Consider the following 24,290-nt stretch of genomic DNA (forward strand, 5'->3'; position numbering starts at 1 on the left):
TATCTAGTTGTTATTTTGGAGGTGCTCAAGAAAAAACAGAGATACCCAGTAATCATTGCAAGCTAGTAGAGAGAGAGACATGCAAGATCATCCCAAACACACACTGTTTTCAATTGTGTGGTGTCCTTTTCCACTGTTTGGTGATAGGAGCTTCTTCACACAGCTCATGTGCTTCGTGGCACCCTGCCACCCTCCCACCTTCCCCATCACATGATAGAGACAGGACAGGGCATGTTGGCACCCTGTCCCTGTCCTCATCAGATGGGAGAAGGGGCAGTAACGTGTGTTGCCCCTCCACCCTTTCTCGCACCAAAAAGAGGAGGAAGTGAGGGTAGCTCCAATGGAGCTATCCAAAACACACTTTCCTTCCCATGGTGGTGGAGGAAGCACCTTCGCTTCAGGAGGAATGTGGGCAGGGACTGAGATGGGTCATCTGATGGTACTCAGCAGGCCCTGATCAAGCTGCTTTTAAAAAGTGGCAAAACAGGGCTATTTTACCCTGTGTTATAAGGTCCCTAAACTACTTCTTCTGGTGAGTCTAGGGCTTTTGAGGTGGACTATCAACTATATTTAAGTAGGTGTGTTCCTTTAAATCTAGAGCAGGGGTCTTCAAACTATGGCCCGGGGGCCGCATACGGCCCTCCAAGGTCATTTACCCGGCCCTCACTCAGAGTCAGCTTAAGTCTGAAATGACTTGAAAGCACACAACAACAACAACAACAACAACAACAACAATCCTATCTCATCAGACAAAAGCAGGCCCACACTTCCCACTAAAATACTAATAAGTTTGTATTTGTTTTAATTATTGTATTGTGTTTTTGCACAACAAATAAGATATGTGCAGTGCGCATAGGAATTTATTTGTTTTGTTTTTCAAATTATAATCTGGCCCTCCAACAGTTTGAAGGACTGTGACCTGGCCCTCTGTTTAAAAAGTTTGAGGACCCCTGATCAAGAGTAACACTTTTTCTTTGGTGCATTGGGTTATGATTTCTGCCTTGAGTTTGGAGAAAAGCAGGGTAAAAGTCAATAATAATAAAAATAATAAACTGACTATGATAAACATGCTTATCTTGCTACAAGCATTTGAGTTTAGTTTAGAAAACATAAGAACAGGTATTTGAGTTTAATCTATATGATAATGGACACTTTCAGGGATGAGAGCAATGTCTGTGTGGCAAGTGCACCAAGATATGGATTTGAGCTTTACATGTTGTGATTACAAATTGAAATATTTTTTACCCGCACATACAGAATAAAGGATAACCTTTAACAAGTTCTTATAGAGAGAAAAAATGAACACACTGAGCTACTCTATGAATCCCAATTCCTAATAGTTCTGTATGTCATCTTAGATCTAAAATCTCAAACAGAGTCAGAAGCTGGAAACCTCATCTTTTTGGACTACAAATCCAAGAATCCTCCAGTTAGATGCTCAGTTCATAGCTAGATGGAAGATTGAACACATTTGGTAATACGTAGGGCTGTGACTACACAAGCTCCAGAGCTTCTCCAAGTACACCACAAGAGTACTGCAAAGGTTTTTTTTTGTCCCCCACACAGTTCTTTGAGCACAAGTGCCCTGTCCTCTTGGGGGGGGGGGCACCATCACTGCCACTGTTTGTGAGGCAGGGCCTTGCTGGCAATGTCACTTGTGGTGAGGTCACAATACGGCATCCAGCTATGTTATCACCAGGAGCAATGTTGCCTGCAAGAATTTACCAGGGAACTTAGTAATAAAGTTTCTGAGATGGAAAAGAAGATGGTGTACATGCAGGATGCTCAAAGAAGAAATAATATAATGTTGAGAAAGTGGTCAGAGGGACAAAAAGGAGAGAAGAAGGAAGATTTGAAATCAGCTAGCTTGTAGAGTTTATCAACAGGTGTAGGTTTAAGACATCCTGTGATTATTTACAATGTTTCATTTAATGCTATGTTCACCTGCTTTGCATGGGCAGACTTATGCCAAACAGGGCAGGCATACTCGGCAATTGAGTAATACAAGGCTAGGTCTGATGTTCTTTTTTAAAAAAAAAAATTTATTAAGTTTTATATAGTTACAGCGAAAGTGTGAGAATAATATAAGAAGATAGAAAAGTAGGAAAATACCAAACCCAACCACCCGTGGATACATAAAAATAGTAACAGAAAAAGAGGGAAAAAAATCAATCACTCAGTAATCAAAAGTCCAAAAAAAAGGTCCAAAAACATCAAAAATCAAAAGTCAGAGAAAAGGGGGAAAAAAGGAAAAATAAATAAAAAGGGATTGGATTCCCTTCTGATTCTGCTTTGCGCATTAAAAATTCTTTTCACCTACGTATATATAGAAAAATATAAATTCCCTTTTGTTATATCCAAATAACCTCTGTCCCATTAATCTTCTTTATATCTTGTTTCCATATAATTGTCAATTATTGACCAATTTGTCTGTTTAATTGTGTTGCCTGTGTTCTTTTTTAATAAAAACGTTAACATATCCATATCCTTTATCTCATTTATTTTCATTATTCAATGGAGTATATCTGGTATTTCTTTCTGCTTCCAAAGTTTGGCAAAAATGATTCTGGCGGCCGTTGTCAAATACATAAACAGAATATCCTCATTTGAATCCAATATTATGTCGGAATCTATCAGTCCCAGGAGATAATATTCCGCTTTTCTTGGGAATTTTTTGTTAAATATTATTTGCATTTCTTCATGTATACTTTTCCAATATTTTTGAGTTTCTGTACAACTCCACCAAAGGTGAAATAAAGTTCCCTCATGTTCATTACATTTCCAGCAAAGTTTTGAAACATTCTTATACATAAGATTTAATTTTACTGGGGTCAGGTACTGTACAGAAGTGTTTATTATAATGTGTCTAAAACTGTATTTATGTTTTACATTGGTTGTCTACGGCCTAGCTGTGAGAGATAGGTTGCCATGGAGATAAGGCAGAAGAGGAGGTGGGAGGAGCTTAGAGAGAAAAAGGTTTGAAAGTGACAGTTAAGTTTCAGTCAGGAGGAAGAGACCCTGAGAGAGTAGCAGAGTCAGATAGGGACTCTGAGAGAGTAGCAGAGTCAGGGAAGAGACTCTGAGGAGTGAAGAAGTGTAGAGTTAGTTTAGTGTTCGTGAATATTTCTTCAGCTAGGGAGCTGAAGGGTAAAGCCTCGTTAGATTACTTTGGTTAAAAGAACTAACTGAGGCTTTGTATGATCGCCAGTCGGTGGAAGACTGGAGTTCTATTATTTGATCCAGTATAGATCAAACAGTGAGAACATTCACAGCAGGGAACACTGAATAATAAAACCTTCACTACAGCAAGAGTTTATAAGTTGTAACATCAAAAGCCTGAATTGTATCTCAACCAAGTCATATTGTAACCATCAAGTATATGCCAAGCTGAACATCTTTATATTGCAACCACAAGCTTTGTTCAACAATAAACTTGTTCTCTTTGTTATTTTTAAAACTGCCTCATCTCCATTGATTTTACGTTCGGTGCATTCCACTCTACCAAAATTACCTCACAACATAAACAGAGACTAACAGAGACTTTAATACCAGCGTCTCTATACATTATGGTGGCAGTTTAATTAGCATTGACGGAGGTTCCTTACAGTTTTTGGTGACATTCGGTGGCATTAATACTTCCTTGCAGGTACCACCTATGGAACATTTTCATCCAATTTTCCTTTAAGTCCATTGCATAGGTGTACTTAAGTTTTTTCTTCCACATTATTTCCCAATCACATAATGCTATTGGTCTTTTAAAATTTTCTGCCCATTTTTCCATACATCCTTTTATTGTTTCCGTCTCTGTTGACCATTCTAATAATTTTTCATATAATTTTGTTATGCATTTTGTTTCTGTTTCTAAAAATTTGTCCCAAAATACCTCTTTGATTTGAAATCCTTGTTTAGTGTCCTGATTATATTGTTCCTTTATTTGTAGGTAGTGTAGCCATGTGATTTTAGGAAAACTCTGGTTTATTTCTGCTTGGGATTTTAACTCCGATGAACCATTTTTAATACATCTTTGTATGTTGGCCAAATAGTCCAGCCCAATAATCTCCTCTGTTTGGCTTCCATAGGAGAAATCCAGAGGGGGGGGGGGGGGGGGGGTTTGAATAAAATAATTTTTATATCTCTCCCAAATTCTGATTAGTGAAGAACGAATAAAATGGTTTCCGAAATTTCTTTCCTTCTGTTCTCTGCCATACCAGATGTAAGCGTGCCATCCTACACGTAGGTCATGGCCTTCTAATGTGAGAAGATTCTCTCTTTTTAATGCCATCCAGTCCCTTAGGGAAGGGAAGGGGCTAGGTCTGATGTTCTTATTAATTTTGGGTCTGCACCCCATGTGCTGCCATTAGGTTTCTGCAGGATGTTATTGCATGCAGCTACTTTGTGCTTGGTATTCAAGCAGTGTTTCCTATATGCTAGTGTTCAATCTAAACATTTGAAGTTAAATCTATCCATATTCCTATATGCTAAATTCCTAAATATGAAATAATATAGAGAATAATGTTTATGTGTAAACTTACAAAGTAGCGGGATAATAATTTAGGATTTGACATTTAAGTTGAACTTTGACATTTTACCATCAAATCACTGAACAATTTAATCTGCAGTGAACCAGATTGCTCTGAGATGGGGTTATACTAGATTTGTTGGCCACATAATCCAATATGTGCGCAGTGCACCATGTAAAGACTCTGTGCCCGTACAAGTACTTTATTACAATTTCATTTATCCTTGGTTTCAAATTCAAGAATCAGCTTTAAACATCTGGACCACAAGTTGAACAAATAAAGGGTTTTTCACACACACACACACACACACACACACCAGCCTTTAATAAATAATGAGGTTCGTGTTATTAAGTCCTTATCTGAATGGCAAAAGACTACCACTTTAGCCCCTGTTGCCTTAAAAATTTTAAAACACCTTAATCTTTTAAAAACAGTTTAGCTTGGGATCAAGAAATAGCATTGAGGCTGACAACCTGCCTGCCAACTTCTGAGACGATGCAATTTGGAATGATGGAGATATTACACCTAGAATGTCTGAGTTTCTAATAGAAATGTCAACTCAATATTAACTCCAGGAGTGCTATTGCAATTTGGAATGGCTTAAATGTACTTTCTGAAATTTGATGTTTTTCCTCAGGCGTGTGCAGCCACCGAAGGATTTCTTCTTCAGTGCTGTCTTGTTCTGTGGCCTACCTGCTTGTGTGGCATTTTTCTCCGAGGAATTACTGCTTACATCGTATATACGTGTATATGTTTTGACTAGTGTACTTATGCTCATTTTTGCAGTGAGAGTATGAGTGAATCAGAAAGCATATATAGCATTTGCTCAGCTGCAAGATATAATTAGAAAATGCGATCTGATCTATCTGTAGTCTTGGTGTGTGTTATAGCACATACAGGCTCTGCAAATACAGAGGAAAAAAATAATTGCTCTATAATTAGATCAATGGGATGGCATTGCTGCAAGATGCTATTTCTGAGACTCATTAAGCAGGAATGTCAATCCCAGTTTTATACTTGGTGTATTTATTAGAAATTTCTCATGAAATCAGCACAACATGAGTTGCCAACATGGTGCTACATCTTTCCAGGTGGTAAATTGTTATGAGTGGCCTGACTGCCATATGCCTATGCTTTGAAATATTTCTCTAAATATCAGTCACATGCCCACCATTGTAAAGAAACTATGGGCTCGTTTGCACATTCACATTTAATCATGTGATAAGAGGAAGGTGAGTAAAACCAACTCTTATCAGGACTGCCTTCCATCTGGAAACGGATGTCCTCACTGTGAAAGAACATGTGGATCCAGAATAGGTCTCTACAGTCGTCTACGGACCCACCACCAAAACTCTACAATTAGAAGGCAATCATACTTGGCCATGAGTGGCCTATGATGATGAATTGCCACAGGATGGATTTGGAGACACAGTTTCATAGTGTCTTCATTCCTTCCTGGAAGGGCAAATCCAGAAGATGATGCTGATGAACCACAGTTCAAACCCTATTATAGCTGAAATGAGGCATTTTCTCCATATGAGTTAATGTGCCAAATTGGCACATCTATAGGGATTATTTAGTGACCCTATCATACTCAGTTCCATTTCGCCGGCGATCACCAGCAAAATGGAATAAATGCAATGACCCAGCATGCCCTTCCTCCTCCCCTATTACATGGGGCATCAGGACAAGTCACATCGGCACCCTGTCCCTGCCCCCATCAGATGGGGGGAAAGGGTGGCAAAATGCATTGCCATGTTGCCCTTCCCCATCAGATGGAGAAAAGCGCCAAAAGCATGGGTAGCTTTGAGCTACTCAAAAGACACCTTTAGTTGGGTTGTTTTAGGTTTTTTGGGTTGTATGACCATGTTCTAGAAGCAGTCTCTCCTGAGGTAGGCATCCTCAGAGCTTGTGAGGTTTCTTGAAAACTAGGAAATTTGGGTTTATATATCTGTGGAAAGTCCATGTTGGGAGAAAGAACTCTTATCTGTTGGAGCTAGGTGTGAATGTTTCAATTGTCCACCTTGATTAGCATTTGATGGCCTGACAATTTTTAGGTGTTGCTTTGTTGAGAGGTGGTTAGGTGTTCCTCATTATCCGGAGTTCCCCTGTGTTTGAGTTTTGTTCTTTATTTACTGTTATAATTTTAGAGTTTTTAAATACTGATAGCCAGCTTTTGTTCATTTTCATGGTTTCTTCCTTTCTGTTGAAATTGTCCACATGCTTGTGGATTTCAATGGCTTCTCTGTGTAGTCTGACATGGAGGTTGTGATAGTGGTCCAGCATTTCTGTGTTCTCAAATAATATGCTGTGTCCAGGTTGGTTCATCAGGTGCTCTGCTATGGCTGACTTCTCTGGTTGAAGTAATCTGCAGTGCCTTTCATGTTCCTTGATTCGTGTTTGGGCAATGCATTTGGTGGTCTCTATGTAGATTTGAATTTAAAACCTCTAAAATTATAACAGTAAATAAAGAACAAACATTCTCCCAGGCAGTAACAAGCCATACCTAAAAACTGTCTGGCTATCAAATGCTAATCAAGGTGGCCAATTGAAACATTCACACCTAGCTCCAACAGACAAAAGTTATTTCTCCCTCCCTGGACTTTTCACATATATATAATCCCAAGTTTCCAACAAACCTCACAACTTTTGAGGATGCCTGCCACAGATACAGGCAAAATGTCAGGAGAGAATGCTTCTAGAACATGGCCATACAACTCGAAAAACCTACCCAGTAATTCCAGCCATGAAAGCCTTTGACAATATGATACACCTTTAGTTGTTGGTGAGGAGAATGGAGCAGGACCACGACCTGTGTCATGTGAGGGTGCTCGGCAGGCTCCACACCCAAAGAGGAGCAAGAGGCCAAAAAAACCATTGTGTGTTGTCTACATTTTTGTCAATTATTCATGACCAGCTCCTGTGTGGCTAAGATAATATTTATATTGCCCAGCTACCTGAGCTGTAAACACAGCCAGTCTTTGTTAAGAGATGACCCAGAAGGAAGAGCCAGAAATACTATATTAGAAGTGAAAGGATATGGTCAGCAGTGAAGAAAACAAGGGCATGGAACAAATGCTCTTTTTGTTCTAAAGTATGATACATTATTCATTGTTAACATTGGTTTTCAGGTTTGCTTTATCCTATAAGTAAGAATACATGGGTGAGGTCCATCTGTGTGGGCTGTTTCTACACTATTAGTATTCATGTAGGAAATGTTCAAGGAAAAGTGATTTCATTATAGCCAAAGCTGGAAGAATTTCTACATTTCTAAAGTGCACCACAATGCCCTTTATTTCTGTCTGAAAGGCCACTGTTAATTTTGATGAGTAGTTTCTTTCTGGTAACTATCTGTTGTAAAGCAGCTTATTAGCCAACACAAGAAATAGAAATATTGATTCAATTATAACAAAATAATGCAAGAATCCTGAATGCTAAAGCACACAGTTTCTTAAAAGAATAATCTGCCAATATCTATTTTCTCCTTTCGGGTGTTAATGAAATCAAATCCATCTGCAAAAGATTGATGAAATGTGTTCTGGGGGTTGCTGTCATGGCAATACTAAGAAAACAGTCTACTCAAAATACATTTCCAGTTTTGTTGATCTCAATGGAAGATGTTCCTCTTTCATTACCTGCAGAAAAAGGATAGGGAGCAATGGGGGCTGCTGTCTCATATCTGAATATGGCAATGGCACCACACTGGGTTTTAGTGTGAACTTTAAATGGAGTCATCCTGTGTGTTGAACATTTCCTAAAAGTAGTGTACAGACTAGATTTCAAGTTAGGACCCAACATTACTATGAAAAATAAAGATACAGATGAACATGGTAATATCAATTGCTCATTACAGTTTGATCTTTCAATGTGTCCTCTTAAAATGAATCTGTATAGACATATAATCACTTGCACAGAAAACAGCAGTAATACATTTTGAATATGCTGTGAAAATTAAAACTTCCTGTAGCTATAAAATTGGGCCAGAAATTATTCTTCAGCAGTCAAGATGAAATAGCGGAATACTTGAGCATTATCTAGTGGATACTGAAAATTAATTTACTGTAAACACAGAGTGGTGATTTATCATGAGAATTGACAGGAGGCAGACAATCCTGAAAATAGGTTTCTCTTCAAAACAGCTATTTCTGGAAAGCTTTTGTTCAAACCCCTAGGAATGGATGAATAAGTTTAATTGTGGCTTGTGCCATTTTTCCAGTTTTCTTTGTTAAATCCACGGGGGGGGGGGGGGGAGGAGGAGTGTTGCAACCCAGAGCCGGGAAAGAGACCGTTAGATGACAAACCACCACACTAAACTGTGGGAAAAACAATCCCTTTTTATTGATGAAAACTAGTTACAAAATAGAAAATGCAAAGTCAAAAAGCCACAGTAAAATTCAGCAGTCAAGAATATCCATGGACTTGATCAAAATTCCAAAAGCCACACTGTAAAACCTGGAAACTGTTAGCAAACCAGTAACCGTCCTTGGAGAACTAGAAGCCTGTTGGGATTTAGGCCACGAGAAACGGGAAATCTGCCAAGGTAATGCCTCAGTCTAAACAATGCCTGATCTAACGAGACAACCCGGTGAGAGGCACTTAAAACTGAAGAAACTGTTTCGTGACACGCCTCCAGGCTTTGAAGTCTGTGTTTCCCTTTCCTTTAATCTGCCTGACCTTCGCAGGCTCTGCGATTCACTCCTGTTTTTCCAAATCTGTCTCTTTCTATCCTCATTAAGGAAGCCAGGTGCTAACTCCTCTGGAGAGCTATCGCTGCTTGGCTCTGCAGAATTCTCATCAGAATGTGTAGTTTCACTTTCCAAGCCACTGACCTCAGTATCAACACTTTCATTACCACCAGGGAAAAATACATGTTCAGTAACATCAGGACAAACAATCAGAGAATCAGGTTCAGGAATCAGAGAAACAGGTTCAGGTTCACACCCAGGCTGAACCCCAACAGAGAGAAAGTCTTCCAAATTTTATCCAATTCCATCCCATTACTTTTATGGCATGTCCCCAGAGCTGTCGCCTAAAACTTTTCCTTTTTATTGTTTGAATCAGCTAAAAACTGCTTGGAACACCCAGTGATCACTGCTATTGCTGTGTATAGACATGGTACCAAAATACTCTTGGATCATGGAAATACTATAGGGGGCATCAGTACATTTTGTAGGAGGAAAAATTTCTTCCTCATGATGTCAGCAGTATATTCTTTAAGCAAGTTGCACTTTGATATGCAAATCAATCTAGAAAGTGCCAATCCTCTTGGCACAATGTACTCATCTTGACACAAATGACATCTTGGCTCCCTACAAGAAGTTCTGAGAGCCAGCTTGGTGTAGTGATTTCAATATTGACTACTATTTGGAAGACCAGAGCACTGTTCTTCACTTGACCTTGGGAAGGACTGGGAGATTTTGAGTGAATCACATACTTTCATCTCCTAAAAACCCTGTAAAAGGTTTGCCTTAAGGCTGCTATAAGTTGGAAAATGTCGTGAAGGCAAACAACAAGAATAAACCACAAGCCTACACACTTCTCATATATATTAAATTTCACAGTGTCTGTTAAACATTCCCAACTTTTCCTGAACAATAAACAAAGATTTTAAAGCAGGAATGGAGAATGAGAACCACTCCCCCACCATCACTACCCCAGATGTATGACAATGGTTCCTATCAATTCTAGCCAGTGGGTAGTTGTAGATTTTTTTGGGCTGTATGGCCATGGTCTAGAGGCATTCTCTCCTGACATTTCACCTGCATCTATGGCAAGCATCCTCAGAGCTAGCCAGCATGACAAATTCTAGCCAGCATGACAAATAGTAATGGGTAATGAGAGATGAAATTCAACAACATTGGCAGGATCACATATTCCTCATTCATGTCCCAAAGCCTTTGTTAGAGAGAATGTTGTTTTCCCTGCAAAGAAGTAACCATCTGTGACCATCTCCTGAAATTGTACTCTACTGACAATGATATCCTTATCCAGACTGTGTTTTAGGGACCATACAGATCCCTAGCAATTAAAAAATCACATTGAATAAAGGAAGTGCCATAATATCAGTCAAGTACTTTTGATAAACAGCTTTTTTTGTCTTGTCAGTAGCGACTTGAGAAACTGCAAGTCGCTTCTGGTGTAAGAGAATTGGCTGTCTGCAAGGACATTGCCCAGGGGACGCCCGGATGATTTGATTTTTTTTATCATCCTTGTGGGAGGCTTCTCTCATGTCCCCGTATGAGGAGCTGGAGCTGATAGAGGGAGCTCATCTGCCTCTTCCCGGATTCGAACCTGCGACCTGTTGGTCTTCAGTCCTGCCGGCACAGGGGTTTAACCCACTGCGCCACCGGGGCTCCTATATCCACCGGGGGCTATATATATAAACAGCTAGCTCACCATAACAGAACTTCTGTTGAACCAGACAGCCTCTCAGGCATGTTGAATGCATTCCCATTATTCCAAGAAGAATTATAGTAAATGGATTGAATGCCATATATGAACTGGGTGCACATGCTATGACATGCTGCTGAAACTTCTACAATATGTTGGAATGAGTTGGAAAGCATATATAGAGAGAAAATAGAAAGTTCAAAAGGCAATGAGGAGTTCTTTGTACCAAGCATAACATTCAGCTCTTGACTAAATGCATGCCATCTCATTTGCCTTGCCAGAGAAATAATATCCAAATAAGCAACAACTAGAACTTTAAATATCCAGTCATCTGTATGACTTCAAAAACAGCTAACACAAGGCATGTTGCTAAAAATTCCAAGCAAAAGTTTCCCAGAAGAATTGGTTGTTAAGTTAATGTGGAATGTGTGGCTTTAGAGAAATGTTTCTTCCAGACAGCTTTCCAATTAACTTGTATCAACAGTGCAATACCATGTAGTTCTTCAATAGTTAACATGCACATAAATAATACGTGCCATTAGAGCTATGTAAAATGAAACCTCATTGAAGGTCTTTCCACATACATGAATTTGCTTTTATACACTACTAGCAAATGTACCTACTGTCACAAAAGTTGGGATAGCCCTTAGTTTGGTAAACCAAAGCATATATAATAAACAACTATCAAACCTGAACATATTATATCTGCTTCCTCTAACTGTAAGCCATTGCTTTGGTAACCATCAGGCACACTTCATGGCATGAAACGCCCCTACAACAGGAAGAGGACTTCTATAACATGGTCCCTTGATTTAATTACTGGGAAATATACATTTTGATACCTCAAATGTTAGGCCTTTTTCTGGGTATATTTAACCCACTGATTCCAAAAATAGTACCAGCTTTCCCCTATCATCTCTAGTTTTTGAGATACAAAACATATGGCATATACAAGCCTTTATCTGCTAGCCCTTGGAAAATTGTGAAAATTGTGATAACCATACCTAAGAAGCAAGATCTGGTGCAGTCTATCCACCACAATTTTCAAAATCCTGGCTACGGGCCTGTCCGCTGTCGATTCTGATGCAGTTGGCAGTGGACATCTTGACATCCATGGCCTTTTCCCCATTCAGTTTTTTTAAGAGTCCTTCCACACAGCTGAATAAAATTCCACATTTTCTGCTTTGAACTGGAATATATGGCAGTGTGGACCCAGTTCAAAGCAGATATTGTGGGATTTTATGCCTTGATATTCTGGGTTATAAATGGCTATGTGGAAGAGCCCTTAATTTCAAGACAGTGTTGTCACCTAGAGTTTAACAACTTGATGCAAGGAATTAGATTAATGGATTGAAATTAATTAGTACATTTTAAAGGAAAGAAAAAAACCCATTCATCTTGTTTACATCACCTTGGAATGAGCAAGGGAAACAAGATTGCCAGTTTCAACCTATGTCTTTTCTTACTAAATTTGCCAAAATATGTTTGGGGGCATTTTAAGGTGAAATAAATGAAAGCTGAAAACTCTCTTACTTTCTAATGCACTGTCTGTCTTAAAAGGAGTTTTTCCTTTTTGATGGAAATATTGCAGGCTATTAGTCTAGAATTAAGGCTGGAGATCTTATGAAAAATAGATGTATACAAACATATGCGTGCAAACACACAATACAGGAATGACTAAATCTTTTTGTACATACAGGAAAACATATTGATAAAAACTCCATCACATGTTTAAACTTAATGGACTATATATTATACACAACAAACATGGGATGAATAAAGAAGCCTGTCTTCTTTATTCTCTTCAGGTGTGCTGTACTACAGTTCTCACACTCAATGACTATGCTTGCTGGGATTGTAAGAGCTGTTGCACGACCAATCTGGAGGCCACTAGATTGGAAAGCTTTAATGTGAGAGTTAAAAGTTGTTTCCCATTTTTCTATGCCCGAGGGCTTGTCTACACCAGCCACAAAACTCAAAGTTGGTCCCTTTTGAACCTGCTAGAACGTTAAGGTTATCTGAGGAAGCCCTGCTCTCAATCCCACCTGAGTCACAAACACATTTGGTGGGGATGAGAGACAGGGCCTTCTCAGTGTGGCCCCTCGGCTATGGAACACCCTTCCTGGGGACATTAGCTCACCCCCCTCCCTCTTAATATTTTGGAAAAGAGTCAAGACTTGGTTGTTTGAGCAAGCATTTGAAAATGCAAGGTAAAAAACATATTATTTATTTATTATTTGTTTATTTACAGCTTTTATGTTCCGCCCTTCTCACCCCGCAGGGGACTCAGGGCGGATTACAGTGTACACATATATGGCAAACATTCAATGCCAATTTTTGTCATACAAACATATACAGACATACACAGAGGCTATTTAACTTGTTCTGGCCGCCGGGGAGCTGTCACTTTCATCGTCCATCTGCGACGATGATGAAGCACTTCTGCATTCCCGCATGCTTCCCCGCTGGAATGCTTTGCTGGAGTCTTCTTTATGGCCTCATTAATCAGTTAATTTTGCCTCCCCACACCTTATTTTCCTACTTGACAGATGCAACTGTCTTTCGGGTTGCAAAGGTCAACAACAGGCTACACATAATTGGTTGGAAACCCACTCCAACCTGGGCTGGCTTCGAACTCATGATCCTTTGGTCAGAGTGATCTTAATGCAGCTGACACTCAGCTGGCTGTGCCACATTCCCGGTGCATAGGAATTTGAACTACTGGACAATTTGAACTACTGGACAATGAGATGGGATAATGTTTTTTATTAGCAAATAATCTATGTTTTTAATACTCTTGTTATAGTTTTATATTATGTGTTAATGTTTTTAAATGTTAATGGTGTTTTGGGGCATCGAATCGTTGCCCTGAGTCACCTGCGGGTTGAGAAGGGTGGTATACAAATACAGTAAATATATAAATAGATAAATAAAAGCCATTCCTAGATTTTCAAATGATGTCTAGGGACTTTTGGTCCACAACGTGGGGTAAACCATGATAAATTGGTTTAGCTCCACACTAAGGAAAGTCAGGGAATGATCTGGAGTTTCAGCAAAACTCTGCAGCAGCCCCACATGTTGTACGGAATGTGGGTAACAGACCAGCTCCAAATGAACTGCTCTGACATGCACACGGATCAAACCCTTGTCACTCCTGTCACTATTGCAGACTGCTGTGGAGCTCTGGGAGACCTCCTAGCTGTTGCACCCACATGACCAAGGAGAAGGAGAGGATATTGCCACATCTGTAACTGCTAGAAGCTCCCTTGGAGCTCTGTGGCCGTCTGCTGCAGTGACAGTGACAGGAAAGGAAAAGCAGACCTAAAGCTTTGCAGCCTCTGGGGCCAATCTGGACATTTTTGCTCTGGATGATTTTGAGATAATTGGTCAGTGAATACAAGTCCTTGGTTTATTATTCCTGGAAATCTTCCACCAATATTGTACTAGAAGCCATGGTATTAGGAGCCCTGTAATGATAGACAATTAAAACAGTAAATATCTTACCCCGACAACAATAATTCAGGTATAAATAATTTCGCTATGATTTCCTTTAGCACTGCTCCTCTTTCTTCTCCTCCTGCTTCCAGTAAAACCAGAGTAAAGTGATTTAAGAAAATATAAGAGAGTTATACTGTGCAATCCAAATTCTGCAGTGGGCTATGGAAAAAAATGAGAAATTTGTTTGGCCTAGATATTTATGCAAACTGACTCAATATGAACTTTATGGACTAATATGTCAATGTGAACATTTATGGCTATGCTGCATATTTTCATTTTTTTAGTTTTAGAGAAAACCTATACAAAGGCTTTGTATTCCCAGTTAGTCCAAGCAGAATATTCTCACTGAGAAAAACAGAACTTGTGAGGTGAATACATGTGTAAGTTCTGTTGATCCATGTGTGTACCAAGTGTAATTCCTAATGGATACCTAAGAGTTTTATCAACTCTTTTAATGGCTTTTTCAAGAATGTCAGTATCTATGCCATGGACAAAGAAGTTAACATTAGGTAGAAAATCTATGAAGTACTGTACTTGGTTTCGTAAAGCTTTTAAAAATGGAATAAACAGGACAGAACCAATCTGAAACTGAAATGTACCAGGAAGAACCTGGTATGCTGATTTCTAGTTTCTCTATCAGCTTCAGCTCCTCATGCGGGGACATGAGAGAAGCCTCCCACAAGGATGATAACACATCAAAAAATCATCCGAGCGTCCCCTGGGCAACGTCCTTGCAGACGGCCAATTCTCTCACAACAGGATGCTCCTGACACTACCAAAAGAATACCCATGGCTTATAGATTTCTTCTTCTACTATTCAGATGAGGCTTCAACATACTTTCTTCCTAGTTTGTGTACAACTTCCTATTTGTTTGTGTACAACTTCCTATTTCCTTGTAATGATGGCATTTTGCTGGCAGAAAAAATGTGGTTATAAAATAAGTAATTGTCCAAAGAACTTGTAGGGGCATTGGAGCAGCAATTTTCCATGCACTGGAAAATATGGTTATCAAATATTAAGTCAGTGTTTCTCAACCTTCCTAATGCCGTGACCCCTTAATACAGTTCTTCATGTTGTGGTGACCCTCCAACCATAACATTATTTTGCTACTTCATAACTGTAATTTTGCTCCTGTTATGAATCGTAATGTAATTATCTGATAAGTAGGATGTATTTTCATTCACAGGACCAAATTTGGCACAAATACCCGATATGCCCAAATTTGAATAGTGGTGGGGTTGGTTGGGGGGGGGGGATTGATTGATTTTGTCATTTGGGAGTTGTAGTTGCTGGGATTTATAGCTCATCTACAATCAAAGAGCATTCTGAACTCCACCAACAATGGAATTGAACCAAACCTGGCACACAAAGAAGCCAACAGAAAACACTGGAAGGGGTTAGTGGGCACTGACCTTGAGTTTGGAGTTGTAGTTCACCTACATCCAGACAGCACTGTGGACTCAAACAATGATGGATCTGGACCAAACTTGGCATAAATACTCAATATGCCCAAATGAGAACACTGGTGGAGTTTTAGGAAAATAGATCTTGACATTTGGGAGTTGTAGTTGCTGGGATTTATAGTTTACCTACAATCAAAGAGCATTCTGAATCCCACCAACAATCGAATTGGGCCAAACTTCCCACATAGAACCTCCATGACCAACAGAAAATACTGTGTTTTCTGATGGTCTTTGGCGACCCCTCTGACACTCCCTGGCGACCCCCGCAGGGGTCCCGACCTCCAGGTTGAGAACTACTGTACTAGGTAGAATTACCTACTAATGTATTGTTGAAGGCTTCCATGGCTGGAATCACTGAGTTGTTGTAGGTTTTTCGGGCTATATGGCCATGTTCTAGATCAGTGGTTCTCAACCTGGGGTCCCCAGATGTTTTTGGCCTTCAACTCCTAGAAATCCTAACAGCTGGTAAACTGGCTGGGATTTCTGGGAGTTGTAAGCCAAAAACATCTGGGGACCCTAGGTTGAGAACCACTGTTCTAGAGGTATTCTCTCCTGACATTTTGCTTGCATCTACCAATGCTCAGTTCTGGATCTATGACATAGATTCTGGCATCCCAGTTTCTTGATAAAGCCATTAAAAGAGTTGATAAAACCATTGGGTCTCCATTAAGAACTGTGCTTGGAACACAATTTACTCTATTGTTAATCATTGTTGTCTTCACTGTGAAGAAAAAAAAAGACTAATATTTCCATTAATCTCAACAAACTATTTGGAGTAGAAGTATACTTTTATACTTGTCTAGTTTGCATCCTAGACAAAGGAATAAAGGAAGCCCTAAGAAACATCAGTACAAGATTTACGCATTCCTGATTATTAAGCCAAGTACTTCTGGATTTTCCTGCAAATGAACAAATGATGTGGGATGCTGCATTGCTCTGCTATTGTCAGTTTCACAATTACAGATAGCAACATACATCATAATGAAGTGAAAGTGACTCAATTATGTAACCATTGTATGAGAGTGAAAGCTGCCAAAAACACAATTATTATAAATTAGTTGAAGTAAAAAAAAAATACATTCACTGGAAAGATTTGAGGAATGTCATTTTCACTTTTTTGTTTATTTCTTTTCTTTCTCTAGGCTGTGGAAACCAACCTAGCTTCAAAGGATAGTCACTGGGTCTATGTAAATGAGGTAAGAGTACGATGATACATGAATAATGAGTTGTCTATACATTGTTATTATTCTTCCATTCACTTTCCTCCTACTTGCCAAATGTCTCTTTCTTTTTGTGTCTGAGGCTGGAGGCAGACAGTTATCAGCAGGTGGAATGGAATCACTCTTTTCTATGGTTTGCATATGCAATTCTTTTGTCCCATTGTTGTCTCTGGTCAAACATGTTTTGCTACTGTTGGGGAAGACATTAGTTGGATTTGTCATATGTAATGTAAATGCTGTTCCTGTACCTCTATTACTGACAGCCAAATAGAATGTATGCTGCCTCAACAATCCTTTTGTGAAGTGTGTTGTAAGTTGTACAGGAGAAAAGATTCACAAAATCTTGGGATTGCTTTTGATGCCCATGGCTAAAAATGTGTATTTTGAAAACATTAACAAATATGCTTTAGTCCATGCCAAAATATATGTAGATATTAGGCTTGGTTGATCTGGTTTGGAAGTTTCTAAAATCGGAATGAATTTGTATTTAAATGATTTTAGAAACAATTTCGAGCCATTCTGGGATAGTGTGAGGAGTAATTACGAATTGAAACAATTTACCAGTTTTTTGGAATTATTTTCGTATGTCTGGTGCAAGCTTTACAATCTTGCAGTTTCCCTGGCCTCTCTGGCGATGCGGAAGGGCGAGGTGGGCGTGGCTATGCCCAGTTCTTCCTGAAGGCCACGCCCCCAATGGCCGTCAAGAAGTGCTGGCCATAGCCATGCCCACCTCACCCTTCCACATTGCCGCTTGTTACCAGGGAGGCCAGGGAAACTGCAAGATTGTAAAACTGGTGCAAACTTTACAATCTCGCAGTTTCCCTGGCCTCCCTGGCAAAAAGCGGCGATGCGGAAGGGTGAAGTGTGTGTGGCTACGCCCAGCTCTTCCTGAAGGCCATGCCCCCAGTGGCCGTCAAGAAGAGCTGGGCATAGCCACGCCCGCCTCATTTCCCTGCCTGCCATCCATCGCCATTCAGTCACCCAGGGGAGGCAAACTGCGAGATTAGTTTTAAAATCTCACAGTTTGCCTTTCCTGGGTGACTGAATGGTGATGAATGACAGGGGAATGAGGTGGGCATGGCTACGCCCAGCTCCTCCTGAAGGCCATGCCCCCAGTGGCCTTCAGGAACAGCTGTTCTTACCCACGTCCCACCTTGTCCCTATTTGCATCGCCGGGCATGCAAAGCCGCCGATGCAAAGAGGAAGGAGGTGGCCTTCAGGAAGAGCTGGGCATAGCCACACACACCTCGCCCTTCCGCATCACCACAGAGAGGCCAGGGAAACTGCGAGATTTTAAACTAACGGGGAGGGACACCTTCCATTAACGAAGTAAATGAAGCTATTCAGATTTTTTGCTATTTCCGATCGTTTTTTCAAGAAAATTTGAGAAATAATTTTAAAATCTAAACGCCAACGCCACATATATACGAAACGAGTTTAGAACCCAGTTCTTGTGAGTTTAGAACCATTTTTTTTCTTGATCAACCATGCCTAGTAGATATGTATATAGGTGAAGGCACAAAGAAGAACACACATGTGTTTTTAAAATACCAACATGGACATGGGATAGAATGAGAATGTTGATGAGAAACTGAGACACTCACTGAGCATGAGTCTGATAGTTACGTTGCAGGGATTTTTTTTTAACAGAATAGGAATGGGAGCAAAAAAGAACTGTGATGTTTGAAAGCAGACCATAGGACAGGAAAAAAAACCAGATTACACAAATATAGAATGAGAAGTTGATGGGTTTCTGTGAATTTGTGTGTAGGACAAATTCCTCCAAGTTGGTTTTTCAGGATTAGTTGAACAACTGCAAAACTTCTCTCTTTCCAGCAGGATTAAAACCCACTTTTACACAATTTATTGTACATTTTATGAATGATTTAAACAATTATTTAAATGGTTAAAGGCCAACAGTGTTAATGGGTTGGATATAGAGTAATTGTTCAAGCTATTTGAATTTATTGTTTTAGGAGGTGACTGGAAGTCATTCTTAGTAATTTTAATTGATCTCTTTAAATTAATACACCGTGAAAGAGGGTGTTAATGAATAAAGTGACTATGAGCTTGTACTTTTAAAATGCATACATTTATTTCCAAATTGATCCAAATGACTTATTTTAAATGTTTTTTTTCAAAAACTAGTTCGAAGTTCACATAAGTTATGTTAAACTTAGTCTTGTGGACTAAGGACTTTATCACGTGGGGAAAATTCCCCATCATAAAACACTTTGCCCTTGCAACCAGCGCATAGCCCGCTGGATCTCAGCACATGACGCACATCTCCTTCCAATAGGGCTCTGTGCCAGTTGAATCAATAAAGTGTGATATGAAGGAGAAATCTCAACTTGGGAGACTACCCATGTCCAGATAGGAAATCCTGGAGACCAAAAGGGAACATGTCAGAAAGGTATGATTTCCGGCATGTGATGGGAAAATGGGTGATGTGGACAATGTGAGGTGCTGGGCAATGGATTCAAACCACTATGCCACAATTTGTCCCATTGCCCCACTATTTACCCCTCTACCCCACATCAAGGATCTCCCTGTGGTCTTAGGTTAGAGACAACAAAGAGTGTGTCTACGTGATATAAAGAATTTAGTTTAACAGCAGTTTAGCTGCCATGGCTCAATGCTATGGAATCATGAGAAATATAGGTCTTCAGTCTTCTCTGCCAAAAGAGTGCAAGTACCCAGTGCTGAATTTACCATTGTGATTGGGTGTGCTTCAGAATCTTCCTGCCAACCTTTTTTTTTACAATGGATTTTGCTTATGTGGTGCAATTCTAAATGTGAGGACATTGTGTTTGGGAACTATTCCAGACATAATGATAGAGTTGATAGTCTATGGGAGTGTGCCACAAAGCAGGCAAGTTGACCTACCAGACGTATCACTTTCAGGGTGCAAATAAGAGCCTCAGAATTTAACTAGCATAGGCCTCCATTTGTCCTAAATCTAGCATTGTAACTACTTCGCCAACTACAATATCCAGGCTTCCATCACATCGAGTCATGGAAGTTAAAGTGGTGTCAAACTAAATAAATTCTGCAGTATAGATTCTCTCCAAACTGCTATAAGATTTACTTCCTTCCCTTAAAAAAGAAAGAAAAAAGAATCAAAAATCAAGTTTTAATGGTTTTATGCACTTCCATGCAAGTAAATACAAAAGGAACATATTTATTTATTAATTATTTATTTACTGCATTTGTATTCCGCCTTTCTCAACCAGAGGTGACTCAAGGCAGTTTACAGTCGGCAGCGATTTGATGCAATAGCAATTATAAAAATACAGTGAAAACAGTTATTAAAAACTATTAAAACATTAAAATGTTATATAAAAAACAATAGAGTCTGTAAAAACAAAATCTTCGGCGTCTCCTTACTAAAATCATTGTCCAATTGCATTGACGGTCATTCCATACATTCATTTCATCTAATTATCATCATCATCATCATCATCATCATCATTTAATTACTTATTAATCGCCCTCCATCTGAGAATGCTACAGGCGATTTACAGCTAAATTGTAAAAGATAAAATACATACATACAAAAAATAAAAATTAACAGAGATCGGATGCTCTAGTAAAAAGCCAGGTCTTAAGTGCTAGAGTAAAAGACCCTAAGTCACGCATAGCTCTCATGTAGGGCGGAAAGGAATTCTGGAATGTCAGAAGGGAGGGAGCCGATCTTATATCCCTGGGAAGGGCATTCCACAGCCGAGGGACTACCACTGAGAAGGTCCTGTCTCTCGTCCCCACCAAACGTATCTGCGAGGAAGGTGGGATCAAGAGCAGGGCCTCCCCAAAGAATCTTAAGGTCCTAGATGGTTCATAAAGAGAGAAACATTCAGATAGGTAAGCTAGACCAGAACTGTTTAGGGCAGTGATTCTCAACCTGGGGTCCCCAGATGTTTTTGGCCTACAACTCCCAGAAATCCTAACAGCTAATAAACTGCCTGAGATTTCTGGGAGTTGTAGGCCAACAACATCTGGGGACCCCAGGTTGAGAACCACTGGGCTAGGGCTTTATAGGCTAAAGCCAGCACTTTGAATTGTGCCTGGTAGCAAACTAGCAGCCAGTGGAGCTGGCGCAACAGAGGAGTCGTGCGCTCCCTGAGCATTGCTCCTGTTAGCAACCTGGCTGCTGCACATTGGACATAGCCATAAGGAGTTTGTGTAAATGTAAAAGAATAGACAGGTATTTATTTATTATTATAGCTATATGTCTCCAATATATTCCATATCCTGGGCGATTCTATGTAGATCGATAATGCGGGATCAACAGGATGGCACAAGTGGGACTCCCTAAACCACCACAGTAGTGCATGGCTGGGCACTGTGTGTGTATGGGACACCATGTTGTGGCTATCACTAAAGATCCCTCCTCCCACATCACAGGGTTTTCTTGGCAAGATTTGTTCAGAAGATATTCATAATTACCTTCTACTGAGGTTGGAATGATGTGCCTTGTTCAGGGTCATACATTGAATTTCATGCCCAAGTGGGGATTTGAACTTTGGCAGTGGTACCTCTACCCTATTAAGTTTACTTATCAGAGCCATTTGAACAGCTTCATTTTCACATGGCTACTTGACTACAGCACAAAGCCTGAGAAAAATTGAAATAACATTTGGAATGGAAAAGCCTGTCATCTTGTTTGTTCTCTAGCAGGCTTACTCTACTAACTACTTTGGAAAGGCAGAAAGTATTTCACTATAGAAAACTTCACTGTAGAAACTTAAGATATGTAGCTAGTAGGCTTGGGTGGTTTCGTTCGTTAATTTCGTAATTTGTTATTAATTCGTATTTAAATTAGCTTACGATCCAATATTGAGCCATGCAGGAATAGTGTGAGGAGTAAATTAGATTTGAAACAATTTTTTTCAATTTATTTCGTAATTATTTTGTAATTATTTCGTAATTATTTTGGAATTATTTCGTAATTATTTTGGAATTATTTCGTAATTATTTTCGCATGTCTGGTGCAAGTTTTATAGTTGTTGTTTGTTTTATCACACCAACAGTCAACAACAGAGGGAGAGGGAAGCTTCAGAAGTTCCCCCTGTCCCATTTGGAGGTTTTTTTAGCATATTGCGCAATCGCGTCCGCCATTAACGAATCGATTCGTAATTATACAAAATTTCGTATATTTCAAAATTTTTAAAAGGAAAATTTCGGAATTATTAAAAAAAAACGAAACGCAAGGGCCCCCTAAAAACAAAACGAGTTTAGAACCAAATTTTTCCGTGGTTACCCAAGCCTAGTAGCTAGCTACTGACAAACTGTAAGTTTGCAGTTTGTTATCATTGACAACTGAGAAGACACCAAGCCTACAAGGAGGAACATTTACTGTGTGAACATTACTGAAGATTAGCATTTAGTCTGATCAAGTATAATCTTTATTTCAGAAGTGAACTAGTAGTATAGCTGTTATTCATTTTTTTGTGAAAGTAATATGCAGGCACAATTTATTTGTACCAAATCCTGTTGAAAGGATAATTGCTCTTTATTTGTGTTGAGTGGGATTGTGTGTCTGTGTGTGCATGCACACACACACACTCAATCATTTTAAGTTACATATTGAAAGACTGTGCAATGAGACGGGACCATACAATATAAGCAGAGAAGAAAAAAAATCTATTTTTCTCTATTTATAAATCTTTCGTTACTTAGGGAAAGCAGCATTATTATTTATTTTGTATAGCTTAATAATTACATGTTCTTTATGTGCTTAAGGCTGGTAAAATATTTAAATAAAGAGAGTGGTGTATCCATTATTCCGTGCTAATGCATTATATAAGGAACGTTCAAGTTTAACTACAGACTTCTTGGTTCATGTTTCATTCTCTCCTTCTCTTCTCACTAATCATTTGGAGGAAGGCAGCCATATATGTTAACAGCAATTGTAAATTGCTTTTGTCTGGTTAGCTGTAATGCATGGAAATTAAAAGGGGTGCTAGGTATCGAATTGCTACTTCCAAAAAAGCCATTATGAATCTTCTCTGTTCCCTGTGTTGTTTATGGAATTTATTCCTTTTGCTGTAATAGCTTATTTAAAAGAATACCATGAAAAAAGCCACAAAGGAAATCACCTAAATACAGATAAACTATATATTCGCATAGTCACATAAATAAGTACGCAGTATATTCTGTACTTCATTTATATGGGGGATTCCCCCCCTCTTATTTCTTGAGTTGTTGAGCTGCACTATGGAAAGATAAAAGTATGTACATGAGTCATTTATTGGGTGGGTGTATATTTCTATAATATCTTGTTTCCAACATCATCAGCTATACACATTCATAGCAGAATATGAATAGGGAAGTTAAGATCAGAAAGCAGATCTAAACAACCTGTCAGTTGCAATGAGACAAGAACCAATATAGATCTATGTAACATATTAACATCTTGGGAATACAACATAATTGTATGGTGGGAGCTAATATGAGTAACTACATAAAAATTATCCAGTGATTAACTATTGATGTGCAAATTTATACAGAATATATAAAACAGACAACTATGGTACTGCTCACATCCAGAAACCCAGGCCAAATCTACCTGGATACTTTACTCTAGGTGTTGGGACATAGACTCTTTAAAGAGCCAGACTCAGAATTAGTTCCAAAATAAGGTTTATTAAACAAAAGAAAAGGACTCAGAAACACTTAACTCAGTGTCTCTAGTCAAAACTCAAAGGCAGAAACCAGTCCTGGTTCAAAAATGTAACTGAAGCAATAATCGGGATTATCCAGAGAAAAGAACCGGATTTAAACAAAGGCCTCTGAAAGTCCCAAAAAATAGCACAGCAAGTAAACAGTTAACAAACAAAAGAGCCGCAGGGAAAGAAGCGTAGTCAAGCAAAGTTTGTAGCAAGCCGAATCCAAAGTAGTGAAGTTCCAAAGTCCACGTAGGCAGTGTCGTAGTCAAACCGGTCTGAAGTCAAGGAAGGGAGAAATCAGCACTCATGAGAATCCAAGCTGAGTTGAAAGCATACACGAATGGAAGCAGTAACCTGTAGATCCAGGATCCGATGCCAACATGAAATAAGCAGCAACAAATACCGAATGCACGAACATAAACCAACACTTTGCCTTCTGCAAAGATTCCCCATTTCAGAACCTACTTTTATCTTGCACATCATTATCAGAAGATGAGTTGACCTCTGTCCCGTCGTTATCCCTTGCAGCT

At 39.3% G+C, this 24,290-nt stretch overlaps 1 protein-coding gene across 4 annotated transcripts in view; it reads left to right on the forward strand.

Annotated features, from left to right (window-relative positions):
• Positions 1–24,290, forward strand: part of GRID1 (glutamate ionotropic receptor delta type subunit 1) — a 1,182,427-nt gene that overhangs the window by 912,401 nt on the left and 245,736 nt on the right. For all 4 annotated transcript variants that reach the window (XM_060768968.2, XM_060768967.2, XM_060768969.2 and 1 more), the window contains exon 5: positions 17,015–17,068. In XM_060768968.2, the coding sequence (XP_060624951.1) occupies positions 17,015–17,068 (54 nt within the window). The remainder of the gene's footprint in view (positions 1–17,014; positions 17,069–24,290) is intronic.

Source organism: Anolis sagrei, chromosome 3 (genome assembly GCF_037176765.1).
Source record: "Anolis sagrei isolate rAnoSag1 chromosome 3, rAnoSag1.mat, whole genome shotgun sequence".
NCBI lineage: Eukaryota > Metazoa > Chordata > Lepidosauria > Squamata > Dactyloidae > Anolis > Anolis sagrei.